Source organism: Balaenoptera acutorostrata, chromosome 3, assembly GCF_949987535.1.
Source record: "Balaenoptera acutorostrata chromosome 3, mBalAcu1.1, whole genome shotgun sequence".
Classification (NCBI taxonomy): Eukaryota; Metazoa; Chordata; class Mammalia; order Artiodactyla; family Balaenopteridae; genus Balaenoptera; species Balaenoptera acutorostrata.
In genome coordinates, this window is record NC_080066.1 from 105,929,010 (window position 1) to 105,952,181 (window position 23,172).

General features: G+C 54.5%; 2 protein-coding genes across 2 annotated transcripts; both read left to right on the forward strand.

Moving 5' to 3' along the window:
* Positions 1 to 3,297: 3,297 nt before the first annotated feature.
* On the forward strand, positions 3,298 to 8,729 carry LRP10 (LDL receptor related protein 10). Its single transcript, XM_007180538.3, has 7 exons — positions 3,298 to 3,432; positions 3,821 to 3,865; positions 4,366 to 4,501; positions 5,690 to 5,880; positions 6,003 to 7,020; positions 7,371 to 7,500; positions 7,612 to 8,729. Exons 1-7 carry the CDS (start codon positions 3,402 to 3,404, stop codon positions 8,197 to 8,199), a joined length of 2,139 nt encoding a protein of 712 aa, XP_007180600.2. The 5' UTR covers positions 3,298 to 3,401; the 3' UTR covers positions 8,200 to 8,729.
* Positions 8,730 to 14,160: 5,431 nt separating this feature from the next.
* REM2 (RRAD and GEM like GTPase 2) lies at positions 14,161 to 17,781 on the forward strand. The gene is made up of 5 exons (XM_007180539.1): positions 14,161 to 14,263; positions 15,495 to 15,836; positions 16,080 to 16,153; positions 16,888 to 17,095; positions 17,486 to 17,781. The coding sequence occupies exons 1-5, from the start codon at positions 14,161 to 14,163 to the stop codon at positions 17,779 to 17,781; spliced, it is 1,023 nt and encodes a 340-aa protein (XP_007180601.1).
* Positions 17,782 to 23,172: the final 5,391 nt, after the last annotated feature.

The following is a 23,172-nucleotide window of genomic DNA, read 5'->3' on the forward strand; positions in this document are numbered from 1 at the left end:
TACTTGTTACAACAGCACCCCAACTTCTCAGTACCAAGTTTCCATCTTAGTCCATTCAGACCGCTATAACAAAATACAACCAATTGGGTAGCTTATTAACAAGGGGAATTTATTGCTCACAGTTCTGGAGGCTGGGAAGCCCAAGATCAAGGTGGCAGCATAGTCACCTTCTGGTGAGGGCCCTCTTCCTGGTTCACAGCCAGTGTTTTCTATGTCCTCACATGGTGGAAAGGGCTGGGGATCTCTCTAGAGCCTTTTTTACTAGTCCCATTCTGAGGGCTCCACCTCATGACTGAAACATCTCCCAAAGGCCCACTTCCTAGTACTATCATCTTTGGAGGTTAGGCAATCAAGAGATGAATTGGGGGTGGGGGGAGGGACACAAACATTCAGACCAGAGCACCTTGGCTGCTGCACATGCTAGTAGTTTGATCTTGAGCAAGTTATCTAACCTATCTGTGACTCAGTTTCCTCAATTATAAAATGAGGACAAAAATAACACCTGCTTCCTGGAGGTGTGCTGAGGATTAAATGAGATGATATATGTGCAGTGCTGAGAAGAGCGCCAAACATATGGTGAGTACTCTATCAAAGTTAGATATTGGCATTTTGAAAACCAAATATCTGCCCATTTTCCAGTACTTCCACTATTTTTCACAATTCTCAGAGTTCCAAGAACATCTCCACAGACCCATTTCTAAATGTACTTGGTCTACAGTGTGATTTATATGGGCTTGGACACTTAAAATCACTAAACGAATTAAAGCTTAAACTAATTATAGGTTCTCTTTCATTTCTTCCTATTTTCTTTTGGCTCAAATTCACTCTTTTTTTTGCCTGCGTTGGGTCTTTATTGCTGTGCACGGGCTTTCTCTAGTTGCGGCGAGCGGGAGCTATTCTTCGTTGTGGTGCACGGGCTTCTCATTGTGGTGGCTTCTCTTGTTGCAGAGCACAGGCTCTAGGCTCGTGGGCTTCAGTAGTTGTGGCACGTGGGCTCAGTAGTTGTGGCTCGAGGGTTCTAGAGCGCAGGCTCAGTAGTTGTGGCACATGGGCTTAGTTGCTCCGCGGCATGTGGGATCTTCCCAGACCAGGGCTCGAACCCGTGTCCCCTGCATTGGGAGACGGATTCTTAACCACTGCGCCACCAGGGAAGTCCCCAGCCTAGATCTTGATTTTTTTTTTTTTTCCAAATCTTAGTTTATTCAGCATTCCAGACCATGGGCTCTCTTCCTCCTCCTCCTGCCCCTTACAACTCTTCCCATCTCACCACCACTTTTCCTGTTTTATTTCTAAATTCATTTCTAAACTCCCCACAAGCCATTCCCAAGTACTCCCCATGGCTGTCTGACTTTTTAAATTTATATATCTGAGCTCTCTTCCCAACTATTCTGTAAGCTCCTTGAAGTTAAAGTGAAATCTTACAAGTTCCAGGCATCTGCTAAGTACCCAGCATAGAGAACACGGCCTGCACTCAACTAAAACTTCCATGATCGCTTTCAGGACTTAAGTATTTTTAATTTCCCCAACCTCTTTGTCCTGCTTCCCTTTATTCAACATCCTCCTCCCACATTTAGGGTTCTATTTCACCCCTCATTAATCCCAAGGGCTATAGTAGGGAACATAGAGAGACCAAGGAACCAAGTTCCCTTGGCATGGGACCAAGATCCAAGTGGCAGAAGGACTTCTTATGGCCAAGTCTATGGCTTCAGGCCCTGCTGAGGTCTCAGTTTTGAACACATCAAAACTGATGTCAACAACAAATGTCATGAACAGAAAACTGTTTGTACCATTTGTAGAGAGGAGAGAGGAGTAAGATTCTGAATGTACACTCTGTCCAAAGCCAGATCGCCTAGGTTCAAACCCTTGTTTCAGCATTTACTAGATCCATGATCTTGGGCAATACTAAACCTCTCTGTACCAGAGTTTCCTTACCTGTAACGTGGGAGTAACAATAATAACTACCTCACAAGATTGTGGAGAGGATTAAAAGAGCAAATACTTGAAAAGTGCTTAGATCTGTGCCTGAAATGTGAAAAAAAGCTCAAAAACTATTTTTTTTTCAAAAACTATTTGCTATTGTTATTGTTTACTATTATTACCTATAAGCGCCACAAGAAATCTGCAACCCCAAGCCCACACAAATTAGAAATATCTCTTGTGACTAATAATAATAATTGCTAGCAGGTATGAAACACTCCCTAGATACCCAACTTGTGGTATCTCCCTAAATGTTGACAATAACCTTAAGAGGGAATTGTACATTATTAACCCCATTTTACAATTGAGAAGCACAGAGAGGTTAAACAATTTTCTCAACGTCACATAGCCAGCAAGAAGCGAAGGCACATTTATTCCTTTATTGAATTACTGTGTCTCAGCAGGAGAGAAGCCTTGTGGGTATAAAGGTAAACAGTCTAGGCCCCAGCCTACGGGAAGTTTCAGTTTCCACAGCAGGGGAGGGGCAGGGGCGGGAGAGAGTAAACAAATAGTTACAACACCGTGTGGTAATTGCTATAATAGAGGCTCACCAAAAAAAGTGCTACCGCATCCCAGACACTGGGACAAGAAAAGTACTGAGAGCTTAAGGATCCAAAGGAAAGACATGATAGTTACGGAATAAGCAGTTGCCCTTTGACAGACGTGTCCTGTAACTAACGTTACGCGGAAAGGACTAAACAAAGCAGAGTTAAAAGTGGAAGCTGAGCGCCTTCAAAGCCCAAGTGACAAGACACTGCACGACCGGAAAGGGGTTAAGACGGGCGGGTGGGCGGAGAGCGCGTTGATTGGCAGGGGTGGGGCCAGGCTCGTCACCCGCCCCCTCCTCCGCCCGGGCTCCTCCAACCCCTGGGCTGGCGGGGGTACAGTCTGGGCGAGGGACTGGGCGCTGTGCCGAGCCGCCTGTCCCCCTCCTCCGCTCCCCTGCCGCGTTCCGCGGGCTGGACGCGCTGGAGAAGTTGAGCAGCGCCCGGGCCGGCCCTGGGGGCTGACAGTCGGTAAAGTTTGGCCCGAAGAGGAAGTGGCCTCAAGCCCCAGCAGGTGGCGGCCAGGCCTGGACCGGGGCGCTCGCGGCCTGCGGGCCGGCTCTAGGCGAGGGCGCGCCCCAGCGCCGGTCTTCCAGCCGATTTCCGGGGCTTCGGGGGCCGGCCTCGGGAGAGAGCGCGGCGGCGGCCGGGGAAAACAACTCCGAAGTTGGCGAGAGGCACCGCCCCTGCGCTCGGGCCGCCTCCGCCCCCCACCCGCCCCCAGCCCTGGCCTCCAGAGCACCGGTCGAGGAGCCCGGGCCATGGAGGCCCCTCGGGGAGGCGGCACTGGGAGGCCAGGACGCCCGGAGCGGCGCCGCCTCCCCACTGGGTAGACCACCGAAGCTCCGGGACTCTTCCTGCACCTCCGGACGGCTCACGATGCTGCCGGCCATCCTTCTCCTCCTCCTGGGTAAGAAACCGAAAACGAGACTACTCGCCCGGCAACCCGCTCCCAGGGCTGTCACCGGGCCCAGGGGCTCTAGCTCCCTTCCTCCTACGTGGCCCCTCACCTTACCCTGCCAGCCCGTGCCCGGCAGTGCCTGCCCCAATCCGCGGGAACTCTCTAGCCGCTCTCCTCAGCCCGCAGCCTCCCTCTGGCTTCCGTAGATCACCGTACGCACCCCATAGGCCGTGCTGCCGGACTTTCCTTCGAGGTCACACACCGCTGCCTTCCTCTGCTCCACCACCCTTTCCTGTAAACTACCCGGAAGCCGCAGATGGCTCCCTTTCCTACTTGAGTCGCTCAGGTGAAGAAAACTCCGAAGCGTGACTCTTGCCCTTTCTCGCTCTTCCTCTAGGAGGCGCTGTGGCCCACCCAGACAGGATCATTTTCCCAAATCCTGGTGAGTAGAGGATGCCCCTGGGGTCCCATGGGCTTGGTAATGAGGGAGGACCCAAGAGAAAGACTCTCTCTTCCTTGAATTCCTCTAGTACCTACCATAGTTTTAGAGTGGAGGTCATCCACCCTTTATTTTACAGATGGGGAAACTGAGACGCAGCATAAGCCCTCAGCTGGTAGTTATGTATTTTTTCCCCAAATATCCATCCTTGAACTGCCTAGCCAAAATGTAGTCTCCGCGAGGATAGAAACAGTATTTCCGGTTTCTCCTGGCCCAGTGGCTGGCACAAAGCAGACCTCATATTGTTTGTGGTGTTGATACTTAAGGTGGAACTATGATGAGTGTGGAGAGACAGGGGCCCGCTGAAGGCTGTGCCTCTAGAGTGTGTGTCGCTGGGGCAGGGGAGTTTCTGTGCTCCTTCTTGAAAAACCCAGGCCCTTGGAGGAGGCGTGGCATGGTAAGAGGCTCTCAACCGATGTCCCAACCTTCCTCTCTCTCTCCAGCCTGTGAGGACCCCCCGGCAGTGCTCTTGGAAGTGCAGGGCACCTTACAGAGGCCCGTGGGCCGGGACAGCCGCAGCTCCCCTGCCAACTGTACCTGGCTCATCCTGGGCAGCAAGGAGCAGACGGTAACGCTCAGGTGAGAAGCAGAGCAAGACCTTATTCCTTTCCCCCACCCCTCCTCCTCTACCATGGAAAAGACTTCAGGGATCATTTCTCTGTGGAACTTCCATCCCTGTCAACAGGGGGAAGAGTAGAATTAGATTTGGCCTAGTCTGCCCTAAAAGCCTGGCTTGTTCCATGGTGAATTGGAACTGCCTGGAGTGGACATCTAGTTTGGGTCTTGTCATCTCTGAAGGACAACAGTCACTCTAGGAACAGTCTTTGCGCTCCGATATGACTGCTTTGAGGAGTCCTTCAATCCACTGCACATCCTTGCCTGGGATTCAAAGCTATTCCTTCATCAGCTTAGAACCTTCCTCAGCCTCCCCAGATCTTTTTTTTTTTTTAATATTTATTTATTTTATTTTGGCTGCACTGGGTCTTAGTTGCGGCACGTGGGATCTTTGTTGGGGCATGAGAGATCTTTAGTTGCGGCACACAGGCTCTTAGTTGCGGCACGTGGGCTTCTTCGTTGTGGCATGCAGGATCTACTTCCCCGACCAGGGATTGAACCCACGCTCCCTGCATTGGGAGCACAGAGTCTTACTCATTGGACCACCAGTGAAGTCCCTCCCCAGATCTTTTAAACAGTCCAGGTCTCCCTGGGCTCCTCCAACCGTGGGCCGTGGGGTTGGGGCCCATGTTGAGTACCTGGCTATTTGTTTCCCACAGCTCACTTCCCATGAATTTACCCAGAAATGGGTAGGTGAAGGGAGAGGGCAATCTGGGGAGAGGTTGTTGGGGCAGAGGGATCAGAATGGCATGGTGATCTCAGGTCTCACCACTGGGCACTGGGAGGGGATGATGAGTTCTGGTTAATTAAGCTGTATGGTAATTGCCGGTTACTGCTAGCACCAAACTCTGGTGACAGTGCTGAAACAACAGGAAAGCAACGAATCAGTTCTAACTCAGTCCAGAACACAAGGCAGTTTTTCCAAAAGGCTCTGGGATGTACTCATGGTCTCATGGTGCCATAGGCCTCTGTTAGGGCTGTTGCCTTGGTTACAAAGGAATTTGGCTAACTGCATTTTCATTTGGCTATTTGGATTGTGGATAAGCAGGTGTTCTTGCTTCTTGGAGTAGAACGGGCCTGACAGCACTGGGGGAGGAAGAAGCCAGCAGTGGTCAAGAATATCTTACGTCCTGCTCTCCTTCACCCCTGTAGGTTCCAAAAACTGCGTCTGGCCTGTGGCTCAGAGCGCTTAATCCTGCGCTCCCCCATCCAGCCACAGATCTCCCTGTGCGAGGCACCTGCCAGCCCTCTGCAGCTGCCTGGAGGCAACGTCACCATCACCTACAGCTATGCTGGGGCCAGAGCACCCATGGGCCAGGGCTTCCTGCTCTCCTACAGCCAAGGTGGGCTGGACAGGGCTGTCTGTAGTGCTACTAGAACAGGCAGGCAGTGGAAGCCTGAGGGAGGAGGGGAGGATCCTGCCAGCTCCAGTGCTTCACAGCCCCTCTCCATGGTGCCTCTGCAGATTGGCTGATGTGCCTGCAGGAAGAGTTCCAGTGCCTGAACCACCGCTGTGTGCCCTTGGTCCAGCGCTGTGACGGGGTCGATGCCTGTGGCGATGGCTCTGACGAGGCAGGTTGCAGTTCAGACCCCTTCCCCAACCTGACCCCGGCCCCTGTCCCCACCCCACCCTGCAATCACACCTTGGAAGACTTCTATGGGGTCTTCTCCTCCCTCGGATACTCACACCTGGCCTCAGTCTCCCACCCCCAGTCCTGCCTCTGGCTCTTGGACCCCCATGATGGCCGGCGCCTGGCAGTGCGCTTCACGGCCCTGGACCTGGGCTATGGAGATGCAGTGCACGTGTATGACAGCGCCGGGCCCCCCGAGACCCTCCGGCTGCTGCGCAGCCTTACCCACTTCAGCAATGGCAAGGCTGTCACCGTGGAGACACTGTCCGGCCAGGCCACCGTGGACTACCACACAGTCGCTTGGAGCAGTGGTCGGGGCTTCAATGCCACCTACCACGTGCGGGGCTACTGCTTGCCTTGGGACCGACCCTGTGGCTTAGGCTCTGGCTTGGGGGCTAGCGAGGGCCTAGGCGAGCGCTGCTACAGCGAGGCGCAGCGCTGCGACGGCTCATGGGACTGCGCCGACGGCACGGACGAGGAGAACTGCCCCAGCTGTCCACCTGGACACTACCCCTGTGGGGCCGCTGGCACCCCCGGTGCCACAGCCTGCTACCTGCCTGCTGACCGCTGCAACTACCAGACCTTCTGTGCTGATGGAGCGGACGAGAGACGCTGTCGGCACTGCCAGCCTGGCAACTTCCGGTGCCGGGACGAGAAGTGCGTGTACGAGACGTGGGTGTGCGACGGGCAGCCAGACTGCGCTGACGGCAGTGACGAGTGGGACTGCTCCTATGCCCTGCCCCGCAAGGTCATTACCGCCGCGGTCATTGGCAGCCTCGTGTGCGGCTTGCTGCTGGTCATTGCCCTGGGCTGCACCTGCAAGCTCTATGCCATTCGTACCCAGGAGTACAGGTCAGTGGGAATGCAGCTGGCGGTAGGGGCGTGGGGACTGAGGGCGGGACAGGGCCTGTGCAGCCACAGAAGACCAGAGGGTGCCCACATTGGGGACAGGTTCTGGTGACCAGCTTCTGGGTTGGCTCCTAGGGTTGTCTAGCTTGGCAGACGTGCTCCTCTGAGGGGGGGACAGGTCTAGATCCTGAAAGCCATCTCAAGGAAGGAAGGGGGATGTCAGATGACTTTGGAAAGCCGTGGCCTAGCTCCAGGTGCCCCGGCCTGGGTGCGGAGGAAAGAGGCCTGTCCAGGCTGGGGCAGGCGGCTCTGGTGAGCAGCACCCGTGACCGAGCCGTCCTCGTCCCTTCCAGCATCTTTGCCCCCCTCTCCCGGACAGAGGCCGAGATTGTGCAACAGCAGGCGCCTCCCTCCTACGGGCAGCTCATTGCCCAGGGCGCCATCCCACCTGTAGAGGACTTCCCTACAGAGAACCCGAATGACGTAAGTCACCCTCCCCAGCCGGACCACCTCCCACTCCCGGCCCTTCCTTCTTTCAGGCTTCTGGCTGTCCCCACCCCCTCTGACTCTGGTGTTTTCATCCTCTCCTTGCAGAACTCCGTGCTGGGCAACCTGCGTTCTCTGCTACAGATCTTGCGCCAGGACATGAGTCCAGGGGGCGCCTCAGGCACCCGCCGCCGCCAGCGGGGCCGCTCTATGCGCCGCCTGGTGCGCCGTCTCCGCCGCTGGGGCCTGCTTCCGCGAACCAGTCCCCCAGCCCGGACCTCTGAGACCAGATCCCAGGTCACACCTTCTGCTGCTCCCCCTGAGACCTTAGATGGCAGCACAGGTCCAGCCCGTGAGGGCGGGGCGGTGGGTGGGCAGGATGGGGAACAGGCACCCCCGCTGCCTGTAAAGGCTCCACTGCCACCTGCCAGCACGTCTCCAGCCTTCCCCACTGTCCCCGAGGCCCCAGGGCCACTGCCTGCGGCGCCCCTGGAGCCATCACTGCTGTCTGGAGTGGTACAGGCCCTGCGAGGCCGCCTCCTGCCCAGCCTGCGGCCGCCAGGACCAACCCGGGCCCCACCTGGACCCCACACAACAGTCCTGTCCCCAGAGGACGAGGACGATGTGCTGCTGGTGCCACTGGCTGAGCCCGGGGTCTGGGTGGTCGAAGCAGAAGATGAGCCACTGCTGGCCTGAGGTGACCTGGCTCCCCTGGGTGCTCTGTTCACAGTGACAGCAACCCTTTAGAGGGCAGCTCAGCTTCCCGTCCACTACTTCCCTCCCTGTCCCTCAGTGTGAGGGCACTTGATGGGACTCCCATGGATCCCATGTAGCTGCTATAAAGTTAGGTGTCCCTCAGGCAGGGAGAGGGCTCACACAGAGCCCCCCTCTCTGCGCATGGCCAGAGACCACAGTCCTCCACCACCTTCTCCCCACACCACCACCATTTGGGTAGCTTTTTAAAAAGTAAAGTTCTTAAAGGGTCATAGGCCTGGACACTTCATCCTTGCCAAACCCACCCAAAAGTGGCCTTAAGCACCAGAATGCCAATTGGCTGGAGACTTCCAGCCCCCAAGGGGAGGATTTGGGCAGGCCCTGGGGTTTTGCCAATGGTGATCCCTCCTACAAGGCCTGGCTCATAAAAAGAGCACAGCAGATGCTTTTGTTCCATAGCCAGGCCATTGTCCAGGAAGCCAAGGTTGAAAATAAAGGAATCAGAAATTTAAGATTTTTGTAAATGAGCTGTGAGCACGAGCCCCGCCTCCCTGCCCATCTCAGCTTATGCTCCCCTCACCTTACTCCTCCCTGTGAAGGCCTTTGCTCTGCCCTCCACCTCCTGGCCTTTTCCTATTTATCTTCTAACCACCCATCCATGGTTTTTATACCACTCAGAGGGTAAGAAAATTCTAGGAACCCTAAGACTAACCCTCTCCACCTGCACTCACTGCCTGGGGCCCAGCTCTACAGTGACTGACACCAGCAGTGAGCACCAAGCCTCCTTACTCACCGCCAGGCCGGAAGTGGTGAGGCCGCTGGGCCCTGCAGCTGAGAAACTTCCCATTTATGGAGTACTCGCAGAGCATTAGTCACAGAAGCAGACTGTCCCTGGTGAAACACTCCTGCCCTCCATCCTCCACCCTACCAGGCATTTTCAGTCTGTCCTAGGCAAGACAGATGAACTCTCAGCCAGGATGCCTCAAAGCGGGCAAAGATGCGTCCAGAGAAAAATCGTAATCATTCAGGATGTGAAGATGCTAGCATCACCTTGGCCAGATCCAAGAGGCCTTCCTGGAAGAGGGCCCAAACTAGATCCTAAAGAATGCTGTCAGTAGCTGGTATAGAATTGTGAATTTTAGGCGGGGTGAGAGTCCATACGATAAGCAAACTAAGGAGACAGTGAGGGCTAGGGCTGTAAGAGGGACCCTAGACTTCCTGAGAAAGGGGCTCAGGGGCACAAGCAATAGCCAGAGCCAAAGAGCTGGAGAGGGTAATGGAGGAGGGAATGATCTGTGAGAAATGTTGGGACCCAGCCTGTGGTAAGCAAGCTGACAGAGCTGTCCCAGAGTTTAAAAGGAAAATCAGGGGCTTCCCTGGTGGCGCAGTGGTTGAGAATCCGCCTGCCAATACAGGGGACACGGGTTCGAGCCCTGGTCTGGGAAGATCCCACATGCCACGGAGCAACTGGGCCCGTGAGCCACAACTACTGAGCCTGCGCGCCTGGAGCCTGTGCTCCACAACGAGAGGCCACGATAGTGAGAGGCCCGCGCACCGCGATGAAGAGTGGCCCCCACTTGCCGCAACTAGAGAAAGCCCTCACACAGAAACGAAGACCCAACACAGCCAAAAATAAATAAATAAATTAATTAATTAAAAAAAAGTAAAATCAGCCGGGACAAAGGATTTAGAAAGAGCCTATGGGAGTGGGTGTGATGCCCGCAGGAGCAGAGCTGAGGCATTCCCTAACAGAATCAGTCCCCGGAGAAAGGGCTCCCGCTTAGGCTCCCTTACCCTTCCTGCCTGGCCTGGCCTATCCCCACCTCCCTGGTGGAGAGGCCCTGTTGATTACACACTGCCAGCATCCTCACACCCAGCAACCCAGCACTAATTGCATACCGTCCCCTCTCGCAGCAAGCAGGAGCCTAGGGAAGTGGCTGAGGGGATATGGTACAGTCCTGGGACACTGGCATCTTGGCTTGGGGAAGACTCAAGCACCTTTCACTCCACGCCCTCTCCAGAGATTGGGGAAGGGGCTCCAGAGATTCTCATCCTTGCTTGCTGTTCTCCCTCCGGGCCTGCCTTCCCCAGTGCAAACAATCACTGGGTCCCACTTGCGTCAGGCCCAGTGAAAACAGGCAGGGGATGTTGATTTCCCCTCCCATGCCTCTCCCTCACCTGGCCTCTGCCTCTCCCTGCTCCTCTCCTTCTCCATAGCCACCTCAAAACCTTCAGCCTGATACCCTCATCCTTGTCCTGCTCCAGACCTTCTACCTCCTAGGGGTATTTGAAACTTGAAAATGGACAAAGATTTAAGGTAGAAGAATGTTCCTCGTGGTGGAATGCTTCAGAATGCTGGAGGGAGGACTTGAAGGTAGAGTTCACTAGGAAGCCCTGTGCATGTAGATTTATGGGCCTGAAAGAAGATTCCTCTAGGTGCTGGGTGTGTAATCTAGGAGGTGCAAGCAGTAACACCATTTTTGTCAGCCACAGTGAAGCCCCAGGTGGCGGGGAGAGGGGACTGACATTGTACAGGCAGAATGGGGAAACTAAGATAGAGGGTCTTACCCAGGCAAGGGTGGGGCAGTAGGGGGCTGTCACCCAAGTTATTTTCACCACGGCCCAAGGAAAAAGAAGTGAGGCGACTTCAGATCCTATCAGGATAGACACCACTGTCCAAGGTGCCCAGTATCGGGGGTGTGGGACTCATGCAAAGGCCCTTGGTGGGGAGGAGGGAGGTGATCTCAGTTATGAGATGGGGATCAGGCTGAAAATCTGAGATAAATCTGAGCAGATACCAGAATTTGGTCCTTAAGGAGCAGAATCTGGGCCTGAACCAAGCTCCAGGCCACGCTGGGAGAGGAAAGGGACCCCCAGCCACACAGCCTGAGACTGTGGGAGCACCAAATTGTTGGGCAACCTGCTGAGTGCCAAACCCTTTATCACACGTAGCTAACCCTCACAACAAGGCTGTACCGTGGGCATCACAGCCCCAAGTCACAGGCTCATGAGCAGCTTCCGAGGAATTAAGACTGCTCCAGTCTCTACTGAGAGGCAGACTTAAATCTGGATCAGCTTGGTTCCAAATCTCAGTCTGTCCCACTATTACACAGGACCTCCAATTCCTGAGGGAGCCTTGACCTGCGCTGGGCAAGTGCCCCTGCGCTGGGCAAGTGCACAGCCTCTTACCAGTGGGACAAGAGAGATGGTGGTTCAAGATGAAACCCAGCATGCGTCTGTGGCCTAAGGCTGGATTGAGGGCAGGCGGAAGTCATGGTCAAGAATCCTCGCTGGGGTCTCCAGCCCCTGACACTCTTATCTAGTATCATAGAAATGAATTCTACCACCTAAATGAGTTTTCCAGAAACATAAAGCTCACCCCTTTACAATTTAAAACTTTTTAAAAACTCATTCTGGAAGGAGATCACTCTAAAACATTACACTCGTCTTCAGCCCATCTGCACTATAATATAAATCCTTCTGGATAGCTGAGGATCATTCATAGACACCAAAAACCTCTGCAGCAATGTTTTCAGAAGCTGTAACAGCGTCAGAAAAGCTATTTGCCTTAATGCCAGATGACCTTGGACCACTTTTTAAATGCTTATGACTGCTTTAAAAGTTTTTTGTGGGGACTTCCCTGGTGGCGCAGTGGTTAAGAATCCGCTTGCCAACGCAGGGAACACAGGTTCGAGCCCTGGTGCGGGAAGATCCCACATGCCGTGGAGCAACTAAGCCCGTGTGCCACCACTACTGAGCCTGCGCTCCAGAGCCCGCGAGCCACAACTACTGAGCCCACAGGGCAGAACTACTGAAGCCCGCGCACCTAGAGCCTGTGATCCGCAACAAGAGAAGCCACCGCAATGAGAAGCCCGCACACTGCAACGAAGAGTAGCCCCCACTCGCCGCAACTAGAGAAAGCCCACGCGCAGCAACGAAGACCCAACACAGCCAAAAATAAATAAATAAATAAATTTTAAAAATTTTAAAAATAAGGGCTTCCCTGGTGGCGCAGTGGTTGAGAATCTGCCTGCTAACGCAGGGCACACGGGTTCGAGCCCTGGTCTGGGAAGATCCCACATGCCGCGGAGCGGCTGGGCCCGTGAGCCACAATTACTGGGCCTGCACGTCTGGAGCCTGTGCTCTGCAACGAGAGAGGCCGCGATAGTGAGAAGCCCGCGCACCGTGATGAAGAGTGGCCCCCGCTTGCCACAACTAGGGAGGGCCCTAGCACAGAAACGAAGACCCAACATAGCAATCAATCAATCAATTAATCAATAAAAAAAATAAATCTTAAAAAAAAAAAAAAAATTTAAAAAATAAAAGTTTTCTGTGATACTGCTTCCCTTGCTACCAAGCGATCAGGGGTCACTAGCTGCTATAAATGTGCTTCTAATCTTTGAGCACAGGAACACACATGGACACATTAAAATTGTGAATAAAGTAAGAACAAGTAGGCTGTGATTGAGGACTGGAGAGTCTGTCCAGTGAGTGAAGCACATGAAGACTGTAGCTGCTTAAGAGTTCTTTCTGCTCCCTCTAGACCCCACAATGTTACCCTGCAGTTGACCTCCACATAAGTGAAGCGTCACTGCACTAGTAACCCCGAGATCACTATTTGCTTCTTCAATTGGAAAAGTCCACTGAAGATCGCAATATAGATTGTTCCCAATAATAGGAGACAGTTGGAATATTTAAGACAAGGAAGGCAGCATAGCATAGAGACGAAAAACAGTCTTTGGCATTGGAAAGATCTGGGTGGGAATCCTGGTGTCCCCATTTTCCAGCTGCATGATTGATTTGGGGGACAGGCCACTCACCCACCACTCTGAGCCTCAGGGTCATGAGGATGAAAGGAGAGAATGCAGGAAGGTGCTTAGCACAGCATCTGGCAAAAATGGGGTGAGAAGGGGCCAGGAAATCGGAATGTGTGTTTGGGTCCTTGGGGGCATCAGGAAGACAAGAGTGGGAGCCTGAAGGGAAAGGGACCGGGCAGAAAAGGAGCAGTATAGGAGCCCCGCTATCCTGGCTTCCCCCCCAAGAGGTAGGTGTCATTGTGTGTCTGCCCTGTGTAGCCCAGAAGGCCTGGGGCTGCCCCAGAGAGCACTGAGAGGGGGGCTGGCACCTGCACTGGGGATTGGGAACTTCTTCTAGAGGGCTGTCTCTCCCCTTTTTCCTGCTCTGATTAACACGAGGTTGGTGGGCCGGGCAGGGAGGGAGAGATGGGGAAGGAGTCCCCACAATGGTTTGTACCCACCTGAACCTAGTAAAAAAATGAAGCTGCCAAACAAAGCAGCCATGTCTCCTTCCTCAAAGCCCCCATCTGCCTAGGGGCCAGGCTGGGAAATGGGTACTGCTGTGGGCCTTAGCCCAGAAGGGGTAATATGGGGAAGAGGGGGTGGCAGAGAAGCTTGGTGGTGGGGTGGCTGTCCTCCTGTCCCTGCGTCTTTTTTGGTTTCTTCCTTTAGCCCCTCCATTTAGCTACTGAGCACCCACTCCGGGCTGAACACTGGGCTAAGGGGCTGGGATACGGAGACAAATGACACATAGTCCTGGCTCCTGGAGAAAGACCACCCAGGCCCTGGGTCCTTGCCTCCTCCCATCCTCAGCTCCCTTGCCCACTGACCCCTCACCCCACTTCTCTGAACCCGTCTCTTCTGCCCCTCTGACTTTGTTCTGTTCATGTCTTAACCAGACTCCGCAGTGTGTGTGCTCCCAGAGGGAAGCGATGCAAAGGGGGTGGGGGGGGTGGGCAGAAAGGAGGGAATCCCGCTGACATCACGGCTCATTAGCATATGTGACCTCATCAGGGGGTGGGACTGTTTCCCCAGGTGTCTAGGGGGAGGGCATGGGGGGTGGTATTTAAAGGGAAGAGCTGACAGTGCTGCTGAGTGAGGGAGCGGGTGCTGCGAGCCGCCAGGCTGCACACGCACACACACACCGATGCACACAGACCTCGACACCGACATGGACACGGACACAGAAACCACAGCACTCTGCCCCGCCGGCAGCCACTGGGCCTCCCCGCCAGGGACGCCCACACCAGGTGAGGGCTGAGCTGGCAGGTGCTGGCTGCAACCATGGGGGTGGGAGCTGAAGCTTTGGTGGGGAGGTCAGAACTAGGGGTTGAAGGAGCTCGAACCCAAACAGCAAGAGGGGAAGACCAACTCAGGAAGTGGGGAAGCCTCCTGCCCACACCAGGACTGGGGCTCGGCTGAGGTGGGGGGCTAGGGGGCAGAGGTGGGCTGCCTAAATGTCCCCTCACCCATCACCGGGGGCTTCCCTGGGGAAACTGGTACTTAGCCCCTAGGTCTGCCTCATTCCCAAGAGGTTGGGATGGGCAGGAGGGAAGGGGGAAAGACAAGGGGCAGCCCACAAGCCTGGGAATCACGGGCAGGGGGCTACCCTGGGGAACTGTTTTGAGGGTTTCTCTGGCTCCTGGAGGCCCTGGCTGCCAGCCAAGTATTGATCCTGGGCTATTTCCAGCCTCTCTCTATCCCCCTTTGTTATGTCTGTGGTTCCTCCTCCAGTTACCCTGACCCGTGCATTGTCACTCTCCCTGCTACTGCTCTCTCGCTATTTCTCCTCCTCCCTCCCTCTCTCTTCCTCCCTCAGCCTCACGATGAACACAATATTCTGTCGGACTCACAGGGACAGCCAGGGGTGCAGAAGGATTCTCACACACAGACATGCATTGGGGGATGCTTACCTACAGGGCCATGGGAAGAGGCAGCCCCCTTAACACACCCATGGAGACCCAACACACACATCTCAGTGAGCAAGTCCCTTCCCTGGGAACAGGCTCCCCACAAAGTTTTTGACTCTATCAGTACCCAACCCCAGACCCTGGGCAGCAGCTTCAGTTTATCCTCTGGGTGGGGATCATCAGTGCAGGAAGCAGGAGGGGGCAGGGCCTCCCGGTGGAAGGAGGGGCAGCCCCCGGCCAGAGGCCTAGTCTGGGGGTGTGCCTGTGTGTCAGTGTGAAGTGTGAGTGGGTGTGTAAGCCTGCACACAGGTGCCTCCCCTGCATGGGGCATGTTTTGAACGGGTTGTGGCTGGAACCACACTGGGCAAGCCTTCAGGTCAGCCCCTGGGAGCCCCACCAGTTCAGGCTTCTGGTGGAGTTCAGTGGAAGAGGTCGGACCAAAGATTCTCAGCTCCTTCTGGGTCACGGTCATCGACTGGGCCTCTGAGGCTGGAGCAGCCAGGACTGAGTCCTCTGCAGGTGTCTAGGCCTACCCCACTCATAGCTTCCTTCTCTTTGCCCCCCCCCCCAGAAGCAGATGCTACACTGCTGAAGAAGCCAGAGAAACTGTTGGCGGGGTTGGACCGGGGCGGGCCACCCCCTGCCCCGGGGGCCCCCAGACGAAGAGGCAGTATGCCTGTCCCCTACAAGCACCAGCTGCGGCGGGCCCAGGCTGTAGATGAACTTGACTGGCCACCTCAAACCTCATCCTCTGGCTCCTCTGACTCCCTGGGTTCAGGAGAGGCAGCCCCCACCCAAAAGGATGGCATCTTCAAGGTCATGCTGGTGGGGGAGAGCGGCGTGGGCAAGAGCACCCTAGCAGGCACTTTCGGTGGTCTCCAGGGAGACAGTGCTCACGAGCCGGAGAACCCAGGTATTTGGGGGAGCCCTGCAAGGATTGAGGGTGCCTCTGGAGCCCTAGTCAGGGATGGAAGAGCTCAAGGCATGAACAGTCCTGGAGGCCAGAACCTAAGAGAAGCTGTTTCAATGCTTTCTGTGGCAACCTCCCTGGAGGGGGTCCCTGGTGCTGGGATCTAAGGCATCCCTGGTTACCAGGTCTTACAGGTGTTGGGGAGCCTCCTAATGGGCTCTATTCCCTGTCCCTATTTCCCAACAGAGGACACCTATGAGAGACGCATCATGGTGGATAAGGAGGAAGTGACTCTAGTTGTTTATGACATCTGGGAACAGGTGAGAACTAAGATGTGGCTGCAAGCAGGTGATGAAACCTGGGAGAGCTGAGGAGGGGCCAAGTATGGCTGAAGGCTGAAGGCTGGTGGGACTACAGCCCCTGGTTTTAACATGTAGTGGAACCTGACCTTTCATATATATTGTCTCAGAGAGCAAAGGCTCACACCTATGCACATACCATGGCATTGAGAGCTGCTGTCTGGTTTCCAGGATCTTCTGACCCAGAGGAAAGTTAGGATCTGGATTTGACAAACCCTGCAACTGCAAGCCAGGCTGAACACCCTGAAACTGACCCCCTCTGTACATTTTTCAGCCTAGAAGATCCTGATCTGAGAGGACAGAAGCTCAGGGCTCTGTAATGTCAGGGAAGGGGAAAAAAGTGAGGACTTGTGAATATTTGGACATAAATGATTACTATGCAGAAACGAGAGGCCAGATTACACATACTTGAATGGCATTCATTTTTTAAGAGCTTAAGCATAAGAAAGTAGGATGGGCTACCCTAGTCTAGGATCCTATGTCCCCCATTCGCCCATGTGGGGCTCACATTACAAACTTCTCCCTCCTCCACAAACACACTCTGAGTATGGAGATTCTGCCATTAACTAGCTCTGTGTCCTAAGCAGGTGGGCTTCTCCCTCACATCCTGGCTCCTCATCCTTGAGGTGTAGGTGCTGGGCAGGTTCTCCCATGCCTCCAGCCCTGACGTTCCACGACTCTCTGCCCATCTGCAGGGGGATGCAGGGGGGTGGCTGCAGGACCACTGCCTTCAGACGGGGGATGCCTTTCTCATCGTCTTCTCAGTCACCGACCGACAAAGCTTCTCCAAAGTTCCAGAGACCCTACTACGGCTCAGGGCTGGGAGGCCCCACCATGACCTGCCTGTCATCCTCGTTGGAAACAAGAGTGACCTGGCCCGCTCCCGGGAGGTCTCACTGGAGGGTGAGTACCCTGAACCTCATCCATGTTTGCAATCTCAGGGAACCCTCTCCCTTCCAGGACACCTCTTCTCCATAAGGCCCTTTTACCCTCCTGGGTGCACAAAACTGCAGTTAGCCCCAGGCTAAGGGCAGACTCTCAATGCCCACGCCTAGGGCCCCGAGACTCCCTTCTCTTCCCCCTCACCTCTTCTCAAGGCCCCTTTCTCCCTCCCCCTCCACACCACCACCGCCCTCCACTTAATCCCTGCTTGTTCTATCAGTCGCAAGAGATCCATTTGCCCCAGTCCCTTTCCACTGCACGCCCTGGACCTCCCAGACCCAGCCTCGCCCGGCCCCGGGCCCAGCGCAACCCCATGGGCGGGCGGGCGCCTGAACACGTCCCTTCCTGCAGAGGGCCGCCATCTGGCAGGGACACTGAGCTGCAAGCACATCGAGACGTCGGCCGCGCTGCACCACAACACGCGGGAGCTCTTCGAGGGAGCGGTGCGCCAGATCCGGCTGCGGCGGGGCCCGAACCGCGCTGGGGGCCCGCAGCCCGAGTGGGGCAGGCCCGAGGGCCCCGCGCTGCCCACGCGCCGCGAGAGCCTCACCAAGAAGGCCAAGCGCTTCCTTGCCAACCTGGTGCCGCGCAACACCAAGTTCTTCAAGCAGCGCTCCAGGTCGTGTCACGACCTCTCCGTGCTCTGAGCCGCGGTCGCTATGGTCACCGTGGTCGCCATGGTCACCGCGGTCGCCATGGTCACCGCGCCCTCCGCTCGCCCCCTCGCCCCGCCCCGCCCCCCTCCGGCTTCCTCTGTGAAGACAGTCTAGGAAACCAGAAACTCCCGGGACGCCCCGGTGTGACTTTGGGAGCCGGGCCCCCCGCCCCCAGACCCCGGCGGGCGTCGCCCCACCCGCTCCGCGCGCCCCCCGGTTACCTCCCGGCCTCGGGGCTCCTGGAAGGCGAGGACGCTGACCCGCGGGGGTCGCGCAGCGACTGTTGGGCGGGGCGGCTTCCGGCGGGCGGGGAGGGAAGTAGTTCTGCAAGGTATTTTGTTTTTTTATTAATTCACGCTTGACCACCTCTCCCGTAAAGAGATGCTAAAAGCAAGAACTGGAAAAGTGCTTTGTAAACTCCTTTACAGTTTTCCACCTTTGTACTCGGCGCGAATATGCCTCAACTTTAAGAGATTCTTAAAGGTAAAGACACGGAGCCGCTTCTTTGAGACTTTCCTAAAGCGTCCTGGCTCTGATCTGCTGCACTTGTCCACTTTGCCTTTAAGAAGTTCTTAAAGGCAAGGGCCTGGAAGCGCTGTTCTTCTGAATAGATTGTGATTTACCGTTACACCACGGCACTTCCTCTTTAAGGTTATTAAGGGGAAGGTGTGCAGAGACTTTTGCCTGAAGAGCTGAGTGGTGGCAACCCGCCTTTAGCCAGGTCCCAGGAGGCACCAGCAAGGGGGCCACCCTTCCCTTTTCAATAAAGAATTTTTCTACTGCACTTGCTCACTTTGACTCTCTGTTCTCAAAGCCCCCCCACGGAAGGGATGGGTGGATTTAGGTTCCTTGCTCCTCTGAGCCTGAGTTTTCTTGTCTGTAACGGTTCTAGGGAGACTCCGGAACTGACTTAGTCCTGGAGTAGTCATAACAAGGGGCAAAAGGCCCCTAAAGTTTACGGAGTCCAGCTTGTCCCTTTGCCAATGAAAAAACAGGCCTGGAGAGGAGCAGGGACTCGTTAGAATTAATTTGGTAACTCAGTGACCAAGTCCCCATCACTTTACCCCTTATCCGGCAAGGAGCAGGCTGGAGGCTACATTTTGCACCCAGAACTACACTCAGCTGTGACCTGGGCTGATTCAAGGTGGGGCCCACATCCAACAGGGAGGCCCATCAGCTGGGGCGTGATAGGGTTGGCCTGCACCTCCCCAGCTGTCACCTGCAAGGTCCCTGTGAGAGCTGAAGCTGTCACTGCCTCCCCTGGGGACGCCCACGCCTGCTGCTGCCTGAGCTGAGTGTGAACAAAGAGAGCAGAGGCAGCAGTTCCCCTCACCCCTAGACATACAATACAGCTACCCGAGCACCTGAGGGCCAGGCCTCCACTCCACCCCACCCAGGTTCCCAGAACTCGATGGAAAGAGGGATGAGATGTCTCCTGAGTCCTTGCAGCTGGGGAGGAGCCAAGGGGGACCAGCCCAGCACAGGTGGTGAGATGATGATATGAATAATGACACTATCCTTAGGACTTAATTTACTTTATCTCAATTCTTTAATGACTATATGAGGTGTCACTACCTCTTCTACTGTGTAAGAAACAGAAAGTAACTTGCCTGAGGTCAATAAGCAATAGAGCTGGGATTGCACATTCGTCTGCTTGATACTTAATGGTGATTGTATCCAGCCTTGCATCTGAGGTTCCCCTTCAGTGAGGATGATGGGAAGAGGGAGAGGGACAGTAGAAAGAATGCAGGGGACACTATGGGCAGAGCCATGGGCAGTGGCTGTGGTAAAAGGGCCAGAGAAATTACATGGCTATAGTGGCGTAAGCCAGCTCTAAACTCTGGGGACCAGGAACAGCAGCAGTGCAAATTGTAAACTGCAGGAAAACACACCGGGCCCATTAAGGGACCAGATGGTCCTACAGTTGCGTTGAAACCTCAGGGACATGAAGAGGAGGGCTAAGAGATGAGCACCGAAAAGAAGTTTGGGAGCCCTATTGCAAAGGACCTTAAATGCCAGGCAAAGGAGTTTGTGCCCAACTCTGTAGGCAGTGAGAGTCACTGAAGGGTTTTGAGTGTGTAAGTGACATGATGGGGCTGGTCCTTTGGGAAGAGGAGGCAAGGAGATGGACTGGAGCAGCAGAGGCAAGGCCTGAAGAGATGAGTTTAGGGGACAATCACAGTAATACACATGGAAGGTAATGAAGGACCACACTGAGGGAGATGGCAGTGGGAAAGGAGAGGCAGCATGGAACTTAAGAGTCAGAATCTGTGGGACTTGACAACTGAGTGGCTGGGTATAAAGACAGGGAGAAGTTGCAGGTGATGGGAGGATGGTGAGGAACTGGGAGTTAGGGGGCAGGGGAGGTAGCCGGTAAATGGCTCCATTTTGGAGACTCTTGAGTTGGAGATGCTCAGAAATACATCCCTGGACAGCTGAGTCTGAAATTCAAAACAAGTTAGGGCAAGAGACACAGATAGGAGAATAACTGCCATACCAATGGAAGTAAAGCCAGAGGAAAGGATGAGATGCAGGGCAGTCACACAGGGCCCCATGCTTAGTTTAATGCTCTGCTGTCGCTTAAACAAGGCTCCTTGAAGAAGGAACCCTGCATTTTCATTTTGCAGCAGGGACTCACTAAGGGGGAGACTAAGAGGATGCAGTACAGGTTGGGATCCTTAGCCTCAAACCACACATGGGCTTTAGGGGTCTGTGATTCTTGTGAAATGGTACAATCTGATGCGTTTGTGCAGTCACGCATTTGTCTGAGAATAGGTTCACGAATTTCATCAGATTTCCAAAGGGGTCTGTGACCCAACAAATCACGAGCCGAGATGGTACTGACTGCTGCTGAGAAGGGGAACTGGATGGGTGGACAACAGGTGTAGGAGGTTTACTTTTCATTGCATGCCTTTTTTCTACCTTTTGGGTTTTTAACTATGGCTAAATAAACTAAATAATTTTTTTAAATAAATTATTTATTTTTGGCTGCATTGGGTCTTTGTTGCTGCACGTGGGCTTTCTCTAGTTGCAGAGAGCGAGGTCTACTCTTTGTTGCGGTGGGCGGGCTTCTCATTGTGGTGGCTTCTCTTGCTGCAAAGCACAGGCTCTAGGTATGCGGGCTTCAGTAGTTCTGGCACGAGGGCTCAGTAGTTGTGGCTCGCAGCCTCAGTAGTTGTGGCGCACGGGCTTAGTTGCTCCGCGGCATGTGGGATCTTCCCGGACCAGGGCTCGAACCTGTGTCGCCTTTACTGGCAGGCGGATTGTTAACCGCTGCGCCACCAGGGAAGTCCCTAAACTAAATAATTTAAAACAAAACAAAGCTTTGGTGTTCCAGAGAAAGAAGAGGGACCAAAGAGAGAGTCCTGGGGACAGGCAGATGAAGAAGGTGGGATGCAGCTGCCAAAGAAGTGGTGGAGGAACTAGGGTTGAGCAGGTAGTGGCTACTGCCCAGGGAGAAGGGTTTTCTAGAGGAAGAGTACCACCACTGGTCAAATGTGGCAGGAGGGGAGGATGAGGAACCAGAAGGCCCAGTGCCTTTCATGGGGCAGAAGTCTAAAGATGATGACGGCAGGACCTCCCCCACGAGGGGAGCCACACACGCCACAAGCTTCCCTCCCCCCAACTCAGCCAGTTCCATCAGCCCAACCCATCTGTGTGTTCCCTCCAGACGCCTACAGGAAAGAGCTCAGAACAGACAGAAGCTGAAGCCCCGCTCCTGCTAGACTTGGGAGAGGTGGGGTCTTCTCTGAGAGCCTGGCCACTCTTCTCCCTCCCTCTGATCAAGGCAAAGTAAGCCCAGGCTGCTGATCTGGACTGGCATGAGACCAGCAAGGGGGCCCGATGCTGAGCTGCCTGTGCCAGGTAAGATCCTCTCTGCCCTCATGCGCCCTTTTTTAAAAAAATTAATTAATTTATTATTTATTTTTGGCTGCGTTGGGTCTTTGTTGCTGCGCGCGGCTTTCTCTAGTTGCAAAGAGCAGGGGCTACTCTTTGTTGCGGTGCGTGGGCTTCTCATTGCGGTGGCCTCTCCTGTTGCGGAGCACGGGCTCTAGGCGCGCGGGCTCCAGTAGTTGTGGTACGTGGACTTAGTTGCTCCGGGCATGTGGGATCTTCCCGGACCAGGGCTCGAACCCGGGTCCCCTGCATAGGCAGGCGGATTCTTAACCACTGCGCCACCAGGGAAGCCCCGTGCTCCTCTTAACTAGTCCAATTTTGACTTGGGGTCTGTGCTCCCTTATCAGCCCAGTCCCTGCCCAACCTCTACTAACCCCATGCCACCTGGCCCACAAGGCCGCCTCATTGGCCAAGAGCATAGACTGGGTGTTCTCTCCCTTGAGAGGCCAAAGGTGAGGCCAGTCCTGTCTTAGAAGTTATCCCTCTGCTCTGGGCCTCTGCTTACAATTGGGCCTTTGTGCCCTGCTGCATCTAACCCTCTTTAGAGACTGGAACAGGGGCTCTCCTCTTCTGAAGGACTGCCGGAGTCATGGAAGGACACTTCGCAAGTCTTCTGGGTTAAATCCTCGCTCCCAGAAAGTCCACCCATACATACATCTTTTTATTAATCTAATCTAATTGTTCCAATCCACATCAGTCTAAGTAAAATCTTCCTGGACGTTTTAATCTTTCATCTACAAATGCTTGTTGCTCTGCTCAAGTACTGCCATATGCCAGCCACTGTGCTGGGCCCTAAAGAGAAAACAAATACAGATAAGGCACTATCCCTGCCCTCAAGTAGCTTACAATTGAGCTGGAGAAACAGGGCAAGTTGGAGGTAGCACTACCATGGCCAAAACAGCAGCAAACTATACCACATTCTGACTAACTGCAAGCTATATCACGTGCTCTAAGAAGTCTGAATGGAAGAGACAGAACATTTGGAAGACATATTTTAGGAACTGGGCCTTGAAGGTTATACATAGGCTGTAGATAGATGGGGGAAAGAAGGAAAATAAATGTCTTGTGGCAAAACCACATGAGCAAATGTACAGGAGAAATGGTGGGCAGCCTGCCACATGATGAGGTAAAGACCCTCCCTGTACAGAAGGAAGCAAAATTTGGGAGGATGTCAAAGGGTCCCAAAACCAGACAAGAGCATTCTGCTTCTTAGTCCTTTATCACCTGGTGGCTCTCTGATGGAAATACTCAAGGAATTTGAATGTTGATGTCATGACTCTACAGCTTGGTGGCCTTGTAAAGTCAAGGCGTGAATATAAATTCAATGGGGCTGGGGCTTCCCTGGTGGCGCAGTGGTTGGGAGTCTGCCTGCCAATGCAGGGGACATGGGTTCGAGCCCTGGTCTGGGAGGATCCCGCATCCCGCATGCCGCGGAGCAACTGGGCCCGTGAGCCACAATTGCTGAGCCTGCGCATCTGGAGCCTG

Bases quoted from the DNA above. Each gene is read 5' to 3' on its own strand.
- LRP10 (XM_007180538.3), top strand. From the start codon at position 3,402: ATGCTGCCGGCCATCCTTCTCCTCCTCCTGG. The intron at 3,433-3,820 runs GTAAGAAACCGA...CTCTTCCTCTAG, and splicing joins CATCCTTCTCCTCCTCCTGG to GAGGCGCTGTGGCCCACCCA. The intron at 7,501-7,611 runs GTAAGTCACCCT...CTCTCCTTGCAG, and splicing joins CTACAGAGAACCCGAATGAC to AACTCCGTGCTGGGCAACCT.
- REM2 (XM_007180539.1), top strand. From the start codon at position 14,161: ATGCACACAGACCTCGACACCGACATGGACACGGACACAGAAACCACA. The intron at 14,264-15,494 runs GTGAGGGCTGAG...CCCCCCCCCCAG, and splicing joins GCCAGGGACGCCCACACCAG to AAGCAGATGCTACACTGCTG. The intron at 17,096-17,485 runs GTGAGTACCCTG...CCCTTCCTGCAG, and splicing joins CCGGGAGGTCTCACTGGAGG to AGGGCCGCCATCTGGCAGGG.